Consider the following 11,286-nt stretch of genomic DNA (forward strand, 5'->3'; position numbering starts at 1 on the left):
TCGAGTAATGCCAGATCTCACATCAAGTTTATAAAGAATTTTCTTAAATTTAAAGATGAAAATAAAATTACTCCTTGACGAGATTAATTAATTTCTTTTGAGGCTTTACTCTTACTTATTTTTGTAATATTTATGACACATCCCAAGTCAGATTGAACATTTGGGCTAATTTTTCTTCGAACTAATACAATAGAATTTTGGTTGACAATAATGAAATGTTAACATTTCTCATTAAATAAAATAAATTGTCCCCACTCAAGAACTCTAAAGGTGCTTCATCCATGCATTTGTGGAAGGTGGTGGAGCTGATGAAGCTATCAACAGTAGCTTGACTTTAAATACTGAAATTGATGATGTGGTTAGGGATTGTTTGTCTTGAATTGAAATGGATTTTTTTTTCTCCTTCTAATTAAAAGGAAAGAACAAGCAATCAAAGAAGCAAATGAAACAAAATGTGGCCAAGCCATTTCAATACAATTCAGCAGACCATATTAGGAGACATTAATTAAGGACACGTGCGTGCTTCATGATGACTATCCTTCACATGGGTTGAAATAGATTTTAAATTTTATCTTAAATCGTATTCTGATTTGATTATTGAGTATTTGATTTTGTTTGATTGAATAGACCATGATTTTTTATGTTATACATAATTTTTATATTTTTTAAATAATCTTTTATCTTAAACTAAATTTAATTTATTCAATGAAAACAAAGAAAAGTCTAAAGTTCCTATCACTTTTACTTCATAGTTTTCTTGAATGTTTTAAACATTTGAGCTCATGGTTGAGTTTTAAAGGGGAGATAGATGTAACATTTGTCTATCATTAAACTTTCCCTAAATATTGTTCACTATTCATGGAGAATAACAAAACCAAAGACCTTCTCGAAACACTCGGACGTATGTCCAGGCAATTTATTTTTAAATGACAATTTGCGTCCAATGTTACTCTAGACGACACTGATAAATTATTCGACAAATATGAGTTTGAAGTACTTCCGACGCAAATAATCCTTTACTTCAGTCGCAAATGACTAATTCTGTAAGAGTGACAAATGCAAAGAAATTTAACAATTAAAAAATAAATTAAATTGAAGGGCCATTGTTTGTTGTGGCCATAAGGCCATGGGCACCATAAAAAATGGCCACTAAGAAAATGAGATCTTTGGCCATTGTTTATGCCCCATTAAGAAAATGAAACCTTGGTGTCATCTTCTTTTCCTAAATTTCCGATAAAAGATGAATAATAGTGAATAATTTGACTTTGGGGAAATTGGAGGATGTGAAGGAAGTGTCATGTTTGACCTCAAAATTCAACTAGCTAGGAGCTATGCTTAGCATGTGATATTTGGCATCCATATTTCACTATTATTAAGATATACAAAAACTTACGTAAGTCCGTTCTACATGATATATATATAGATCTCAAATATATGATAATTTTAGTTAAAATGTAATACTTTTTAAATAGGTTAACAAATACTATATTTTTACTGAAAAAGTATTACTTGATTTTTAAAATGTATTAGCTAGTGAAGATGTAATATTTTTCAATAATGAAAATGTAATATTTGTTGACTCATAAAAGATATTACATTTTCACTAAAAGGTATATTTGTTTCAAGTGATACAGTCTCACATAACACCAACCGATCAAAGTAATATGGTCTGATTAGTTTTTAACTTAAATATTAAAAGTGGGAAATGTAATTGAAATTAACTTCACTTAAAGGAATATTAGGGAAACTATTGGTAGTCAAAATTTCTTGAACTATACCATATGTATTTTTATTTAACTTTCTATTTCTTAACGTGTGCTGATTATCAATTTTAAGAGTAAATTTTACCCCTTTTTTTTTCTTCTTTTTGTCCAGTCAATGCGTGACTACATGTAACTAGAATATGTACTCTCATAAGTACAAATGTCATTTTCCCAAATTTCTCACTCAAATATTTTTATTTCTAAATTTTTAAAAATTACATATTAATAAAATATGCAGTGTCATATTTGATGGGATTTAAAACGATTTTTATTTTTTTTTATTTTTTTAAGCAAAAAAGGCCATAATTTGGCAAAGTCTTCAATGGCTTTAAACTGAGGACTTGTTGGGCTTAGAGCCTTACAGATCAAACATCTTATCTGCTTTCATTTGAATGAGATAGGATAACATGTTTTCCATCATCAATAGTTACTAATAAATTTGTGGGCTTTCGAAGTCGATCTTTGATGTCATGATTTTCAATTTCAACCCTTTTATTGGCTGCAATTATGGGCAGTTGTTATACCCGACCATGGTCCACCTTGCAAGGTAGATCCTGGTCTTAAATGATGTATAAATTGTGTATATTTTTTAATACTGAAATTGTAAACTTCTAGAATATAAATTGTATTTCTAAGTCAAAACACATAATAAGGGAATTTGTGAATACAAAACAGGGTTATCAAATCATAATCAGTTAATATTGTGTGACTACAATATTTGAAAGAAACTTGTGAATACAAAACAATGTATTCAATTACAATAGTATACCAATTATGAATTTTTATAAAATAAATTGTGAATATTTAGTATATAAATTGTGAACATTTGAATATGGGTTCACCGAATACTTTGTGCCTAACCTAATCCCAACAAATTATTAACTAGAAAGATATATTCTTACACGTCTTCGCTCATCCTTAGCCGACGGGGTTAACGATTGCATGCGGGACACGTGGCATACATGCTGGCCTCTCGGCATGTGTCCCTTGGATTCCTTATAGATACCCTGCAACGCGATGGTAGATGGGACTTTTTGGCCCCTTCTCTATGACCTTAATCAGTTCGGGAAACTCTGTCCTAATGCCCAACCCGAGCTCAACTCCTTAAACCACCAAGCAGAGCACATAAAGGGCGAAGTCCGCTCCGATCTAGTACTTCGTACGCATTCGTAGTAAGTCCCGTATTTACCACATCAGACTCAATCTCTCGACCCTTATCTCTTTACTTTTCAGTTGAACTTAATTTACACGTGCTCAAGTTTTAACTTAAAGCTACACAAATCTCTTTAGGCAAGCTTAAAGACTTTCTTCGTATTAACAATCTATTGTTTTTCAAAAGTTTTAAATCATTAAAAAGTCTATTTAACCTCTTCCCCCTCTAAACTTTTTCTTGCGACTGACAATAAACTATGTATTACAAAAAAAAAAGTTATTTCCTAGTAACTCAAAATAGCCTAATATGATGATTTCTCTAGACTTTAGGAATAATTATTCTTCTTGTAAGGGGAATGACTCCTTCTTGAAAATGTCATTCACATGAATAAAATGACTTACCGAATAATGAAATAGATCTATTTTTAGTAATGTTATTCTATTTTTTTTTTTACTTATTATGTGAACCAAATATGTGATTGTATTAAGAGTATAGTTAGAGGAATTTGAACTTAGAAGAGTCAGAAGACTTTGAATTGTATTAAGATCCGGGGGAAGAATAGACTTGGCTAGCTAGGCTTTATGATAGGGATGGGCATGAGTTAAAACCAGTGTTGCAAAAATCCCACCTAGGCGTCGATTAATCCCCGCCTAGCGTATCATATTAAATGGTGGTCTAGGTGGCTGGCCGGCTAGACGACTGCCTAGGCCGCCAAAGCACCGCCTAGGACGCTTAGGCGCTGACCGCCTAGGCGTTGACTAGACAGACTAGGCACCGACTAGGCCTTCTAGTCGGTCGATTAACTATTGTTCTTTTTTTTTAATGGGTTATTTCACTCAAAACAACATCGTTTTGAGCGAAATAATCCTAAATTATACAAACTTTAGATATATTTTAGGTTAATATTTAATATTTTAGTATTAACTATTAAAGTATTATATAATTTATAATTATTAGTCTTTAAAAAATTAAAAATACTTAAACAAATTTTTAAAAAATAAAAAATAAAATAAAAAATACACGGACGCCTAGGCGTCGATTAATCCCCGGCTAGGCATCCTAGGCGCTAGGCGCTCCCCAAGCGCCTAGGGAGCGCCTAGCGATTTTTTCAACCATGGTTAAAACTGATTATATTTACGCAAATTATATTGTGGACCTTATGCATGTAATAGTATGAATTTTGTTCTATTAAAATAATATTATAGGTTTATGTAAACCATACAGATTAATTAATCATCATTTTTTTTAATACTATTGACTCTATTACAATGTAGTATATGTTCATACATATTTTCTCAATCTACTGAAGTACAAAGAGCCAAATGTGAAAATGTGACATTGTCAAACACAAACAAGTATACCGTATCCCTAGATCGGGCAAATGCTATTTTTAGGCAAAAACGACTAAGTCAACAAATGTTTCCCCTTAGAAGGATCGGAGAATAAAGGAAGACAATATCATATTTGGTACATTGAAAATATTACACTATTTAAATAAATTAGATTTCAAAGTATACTATTGTTAGAAATAAGAATGACAATGCATTAGACTAGGCTGGCAATGACTACATCGACTATTCACTCACACTTATATTTTCTATCCATTTACCCTCGCACCTGACCCGCAACGGATGAACTTTTTAAAAACTCACCTCACCCGACCAGATACGAGTATACACTATGGATGTCCATTGTTTATTATCTTATTAAAAACACTTCAAAAATAATAATAATAATATTTATATTATTTTTACATAATAAAATAATAAATTCACTAGTTATATTACAATACAAAATAATAAAAATATTCAAATATGATAGATAACTAAATTATTATTATTTAATTAAACTTATTATTTAGTTTAGTACTAAAAATAGAATAAAAAATAAAAATTGACGAGAGTTATAAAAACTTTAAAAATTAACTACATACTAGCTAGGACTTTTTTTTTTTGAAAACAAAACCATAAGGTGTAGATTACTGTAAGAGAGGCGAAATAGAGTCAACCTGATTACGGGCCGCAGTAGCAAGGGTATGAGCAATAACATTCCCTGATCTAGGAACTACATACTAGCTAGGACTTACTTTACTATTATTATTATTATTATTAAATAATAATAACAACAACAACAACATAATGGATTGAGTTAGATTCTATACGAGTTTTGTATATAAAACTGCATCCAACTCGATCTATTGTGAATTTTTTTTTTTTTTTTTTTTTTAAACTCATCACCCACAATCACCTAAAAACTCTATCCATACCAAGTATTTTTGTTGGATATTCACGGGACAAATTAAAATTCCAATCCCTAAATTAGGGATAACAACTCCCAAAAAAAGTATCACCCCTAGATTGGGCAAATGCTTGTTTACGCAAAAACGACTAAGTCAACAAATATTTCCCCTTGGAAGGGTAATGACATGGAGAAGAGTGGACTACTTTTTATATTTCCATGTTCCTTTATTCTTCTCCCAAAGACTGGAATATGTAATATTTGGGTTCGGCATTTCGGCTATATATACTTAGATTGTGGCTCATTAGTTTCTCCAGGCAAGTCCTTGTTCAAATATACTCATCATTGTCTATTCATGGATATGAAAGCATTTTCTTTCTTCTTTCTTTTGACCATCTTCTTCCATTCTGCCCCAAACACTTTCATCGAGTGTACTAAAAATATCAGCACCGATCAATCTACTCTTATCGATTTGAAAAATCATTTTATTTTAGTTGATCCAGATAATGCCTTGGTTCGTAACTGGTCCAGTACAGTTCCTGTCTGTAATTGGATTGGAGTCACTTGTGGATCTCACCATCATAGAGTGATTGCATTGAATATTTCAGGTATGCGCTTATCTGGACAGCTTCCTGCATCTTTGGGAAATCTCTCGTTTCTATCTTTGTTGGACATGAGCCATAACCTTTTATATGGGAATATACCCAAAGAGTTGGGTCACTTGCAACGGTTAAAAACGTTACTTTTGCCCACTAATAATCTCACGGGTCAAATTCCACAACAGTTAGGGAATCTTCATCGCTTGGAGGTGCTAGATATGAGTACAAACAACTTTGTTGGTTCAATCCCAACTTCTATTTTCAACATCTCAACCCTTCAAAGCATTAACCTTAATCTAAACGGTTTATCCGGTACCCTTCCGAATAACCTATGTGGCAACATTCCAAATCTAATTGAACTTTATTTAGACCGTAATAGACTTAGTGGCCCACTACCAACAAATTTATCTTCATGTTCATGGCTTCAATCATTGGTGTTGCGAAGGAATGAGTTTACTGGATTTTTACCAAGAGGAATTGGAGGGTTAGAGATGCTCAGACTACTAGATCTTGGAGTTAACAGGTTAACAGGTACAAATTAAATTCTTTGCTTGTCTTTTCTATAATTACTTCATCAATACTTTTTTTTTTTCCTTCAATTATAAGAGTATTGAAAATATAAGAAAATACTTTATTCTCAATATTCTTAGAGTATCACTAGTTGTTATGCAAATTTAAGAAAATAAAATTGTGTTTTTGCTACTTAATATAACTTTTGATGTAATTATAAACGTGTTTAAGTGTTGAAAAGATATATATATAGAAAAATATTGTATTCTCTTGTCTAATTAGCACACAAACTTTACAAGTCTTCGTATTTAGGTCTTCATAAGTCATAACTCATTTATTAACTGTTAATAAAAAAAAAATTCATTGTTATGCATGCATGAATAATGAATATTTTAGGGTAAGATAATGTATTTTATGAGTTAAAATAATGTAGTTTACGTATTAGAATAATGTACTTTAGATCTTAAAAATAATAAATATTTTAGAGTAAGATAATGTATTTTATGAATTAGAATAACGTACTCTGTGTTATAATAATATATATAATATATTTTATGAGTTAGAATAATGTATAATATACTTTATGTGTTAAAATACTAAAATTTTTGGGATAAGATAATGTATTTTATGAGTTAAAATAATGTACTTTATGTGTTAAAATATGAGTTAGAATAATGTACTTTATGTATTTTTGGACCGTTGTCCACACAACTGTGTGGACTACGGTCCACCCAATAATGCTCCAACAAAGTTACTTTTATAAATTATAAGTATTCCAATCTTGAAAGCTTTAATAATTATAAAATTATCATCACTTTTTTTTTTAAGGGAGGGATGGGTAAAGTGTTTAGGAAAAAACTAAGAACTCTTATCCTTACATTTGAAAAAATTGAACAGATTAGGTATTTTTCTAATTATTACCAAATTTACTATATTATAATATTTTAGGAAGGCACATTTACTTGTCTATATTATAATATTTTAGGAAGGCACATTTACTTGTTACAGAGTGCATGTTTTTTGGCCCCTGACCAAATATTTGCCATTTTGCTCCCCTCCAAACAAGTTTCTAGAGTAAGCTTTATGCTATTTGTCTTTTTAACTTTCAATTAGTCTTCACCACAGCAAAAAGTCCCCACGCCTCCACTGAGGCTTAAAACCATTTCCTTCCATGTGGGAGTGTAAACCAAGTAGACCACAAGGTCTTTGGCCACTTTAATTTTAATTTTAATTAGGTTGCAATTTTCTTTACTATTTTGAGTATTTTCTCTTCATTTTTGCAATACTCTCTTATTTTAAAAAATAATTTGCTTTCACATCACATTATAATATAATAACAAAATAATAAAAATAATAAATAAATAAATAAAAGAAAGTACAAAAAGGCTACCGCATGCTGCCATGCGGAAGTCTTTTTTTTTTTTGTTTTTTTTTTTGTTTTTTTTTTTTTACTTTTCAAGCTTACAAGAAATGCAAGTTTTCAGTACACATAATCAACTAATAATAAAAAAAAAATTATTTTTCACATAGCATGTCATATCACTTTGTAAGCTCCATTCTTTCAGGAATAAAGTCAGCATTATATATGTGCATGTTCGTGCATGAGTAAGATAATTTTATCATCACAATATCAATTATATATCACACTATAAGAAAATTATACCCTAGATTATTAGACATAAGGTTGTTTTTGTGCTTATTCAATTACATTTCACTAGAATGCTTAATTTAATTTGTAATTCACATTCTATTATTGTATTATTGCCTCATAGGTGAAATTCCACAAGAATTTGGCAATCTTCGCAATTTGAGGATTTTGAATCTACGAGCGAACCATATTACTGGAGTTTTACCAAAGACCATTTTCAACCTTACTTCACTTCAACTAATGCAATTGCTGACAAATAATCTCATTGGATCCATACCTAGGGAAATAGGAAACTTAACTTCCATTCAAGAGTTAGATCTTTATGAAAACTCTTTCTCAGGTTTGTTTGTGAATTTGTTGTTTACACAATCCTCCATACAAAATTTGATCTCCACGGGCCACAAAATTATTTAGGCCCTGTTTGGTAAATAATCAGCCTATCAGCCAATTTTGGCTTATTTGACCACTATTAGTTGTTTGGTTAATAAGCTTTTTGTAACTCCAAAATGCTAAAATTCAAAAGGCTACTCAAAGCAGTCTTTTCAATTAGCTTTTTGAGAAAAAAAATTATACCAAATAACTATTAGCGAACAGCCAATTTATCAAACATCTTTCTACAGTCAGCTAATATTATCAACAAATCATACATTCTAACCCAAACAGCCACCCAATCAGCCAACATCCATTTACCAAACAGGGCCTTACACTTTTCAAACTCTTTGATTTTTTTTTGCAGGTACAATACCCCAAGAAGTTAGAAGGCTTAATGAAGTAGAGGTTCTTGATTTTCATTCCAATAATCTAAGTGGTTTGATTCCTGAAGTCATATTCAACATCACAACACTTAGAATTATTGACCTTTCAATGAATCAACATTGGGGGAGTCTTCCTTCCACTATAGGGCATGCATTACCCAATCTTGAACAACTTTATGTATCTGAAACTATGCTAAGTGGAGTTATACCTCAAAGCCTCTCAAATTGTTCTCAACTCTCACATATAATTCTTGGATTCAACTACTTGACTGGGTCCATTCCAAAATCTTTAGGAGATCTTAGGTTCTTAAGTTTCTTTTCAGTTGTTGGAAATGGTTTATCAAGTGAGTCTTCATCACCGGAATTAAGCTTCATAGCTTCTTTGACCAATTGTAGAGAGTTGTACATTTTGGATCTGAGTTTAAATGATTTCCATGGAGTTCTTCCCAAATCCATTGGAAATTTTTCTTCCTCGCTACATGACCTTGGGATAGCGGGTAACGGGTTAAGGGGCTCAATCCGAGGAGAGATTGGAAATCTAAGTGGCTTACAAACTATAGAAATGACTGGAAATGAGTTGGGAGGAATTATTCCAGACACATTGAAAGGATTACAACGACTTGAACGTTTGTACTTGGGTAATAACAAATTAAGAGGACCGCTTCCTAGTAGTCTTTGCAAGTTGGAGAAATTGGGGCTGATTTATTTAATGGAAAATCAAATTTCGGGTCCCATCCCTGAATGCTTAGGGAACCTTATTTCTTTACGATATATACACCTCCGTTCCAATAGATTGATGGGTAGAATTCCTCCAAACATATGGATCATGAAAGACCTTTTAGAGCTTGACCTATGTTCCAATTCTTTGAGTGGTGCTTTATCTCCTGATATTGGGAGTTTGAAGGCTATAACCTTAATGTGCTTGTCAGAAAATCGATTTTCTGGCACCATCCCAAGCACACTAGGAAGCTTGCAAAATTTGATATCTCTCCTTCTAGCAAAGAACAATCTAAATGGACAAATACCAGAGACAATTGCGGGGATGCTAAGTTTGGAATCATTAGACTTGTCTCATAACAATCTCAGTGGTCCTATTCCAATGTCTCTGCAAGCCCTTAAATATCTTGTCCATTTTAATGTCTCTTTCAATAGCTTAAGAGGCGAAATCCCTTCCAATGGTTCGTTTAGAAACTTCACGAGCCTATCGTTCATGAATAATGAAGCATTATGTGGAGCTCCAAGGTTTCATGTCCCACCATGCCCTAGTATTTCAGCTCAAAGGTCAAATAATGGAAAAAGAATCCATCGATTTATATATATGGCCTTGGGAATTATAGCCTCTTTTGTTGTTCTTGTTGTGGGACTAGTGATTGTTGTTTGTCAAAAGAAGATGAAAGGTGTTAGGAATCAAAATTTGTTAGCTGTGAAAACAGTGGAAAGAGTAACATACTATGAGCTTATGGAAGCAACAAATGGGTACAATGATAGCAATGTTGTTGGGGTAGGGAGTTTTGGGGTTGTTTACAAGGGTGTTCTTGAGGATGGAAGAAACATTGCTGTTAAGGTCTTCAAATTGCAACAAGAAGAGTTCCATAGTACTTTTGAGGCTGAATGCAAGGTTTTGTGCAACATTCGCCATCGAAATCTCACTAAGGTCTTAAGTTGCTGTTCCAATCCGGATTTTAAGGCCTTAGTCCTTGAATACATGCCTAATGGGAGCTTTGAGAAATGGCTATATTCAGAAAATCATTTCCTCGACATGAAGCAAAGGTTGGACATAATGATTGATGTGGCAAGTGCTTTAGAATATCTTCATCACAATTGTTCAACACCCGCGGTTCATTGCGATCTGAAACCGAGTAATGTTCTGCTAGATGAGCACATGATTGCTCATGTTAGTGATTTTGGGATTGCGAAATTACTAAACAGTGATGATGGCGTTTTACACACAAGGACCCTAGCTACATTAGGCTACATCGCACCAGGTGCACGATGATTCTTCTCTTTAATTTCTTTATAGCTTGTATGGCATTTTTGCTTGTGTAAATTAATATAATTTTGTCATCGTAATATAATTTGACCAAGTTTGGTATTGATTACAGAATATGGGTCAGAAGGACTTGTGTCAACAAGGTGCGACGTTTACAGTTATGGCATCATGCTAATCGAAGCTTTCACAAGAAAAAAGCCTGATAGCGAGATGTTTTTTGGAAATGTTAGCTTAAGGAGTTGGGTTCAAGAATCCTTGCCTAATAGAGTAATCGATGTAATTGATGCTGATTTAGTTGCATCAAGTGATGCAAATTTTAATGCAAAGGTGAAATGCCTATCATCTATTATGGAATTGGCTTTGAACTGCTCAGTAGAAACTCCAATTGAGAGGATGAACATGAAGGATGTGCATCTAGCCCTACACAAGATAAAACTTCTATTGCTCACAAACTAATGTAAGTTATTATGAGGCTTTTTGTTTGTTTGTTTTTTTATTTTTACCTCTTACTCTCCTTTTTTTTTTCTTGCCCTCATATATATATTCTTGTCCATTGATATTAGTTGTATTAAGAAAATTTCTGCAGGTTGTGGATTTACTGAAGATATTATCAGCAGTGATGCTTATTTG

General features: G+C 32.3%; 1 protein-coding gene across 1 annotated transcript; it reads left to right on the forward strand.

Annotated features, from left to right (window-relative positions):
• The first annotated feature begins 5,764 nt into the window (after positions 1 to 5,764).
• On the forward strand, positions 5,765 to 10,662 carry LOC116032303 (LRR receptor-like serine/threonine-protein kinase GSO2). Its single transcript, XM_031274801.1, has 3 exons — positions 5,765 to 6,284; positions 8,036 to 8,251; positions 8,648 to 10,662. The coding sequence occupies exons 1-3, from the start codon at positions 5,765 to 5,767 to the stop codon at positions 10,660 to 10,662; spliced, it is 2,751 nt and encodes a 916-aa protein (XP_031130661.1).
• Positions 10,663 to 11,286: the final 624 nt, after the last annotated feature.

The sequence above is a fragment of the Ipomoea triloba genome, chromosome 10, assembly GCF_003576645.1.
Source record: "Ipomoea triloba cultivar NCNSP0323 chromosome 10, ASM357664v1".
Lineage (NCBI taxonomy): Eukaryota > Viridiplantae > Streptophyta > Magnoliopsida > Solanales > Convolvulaceae > Ipomoea > Ipomoea triloba.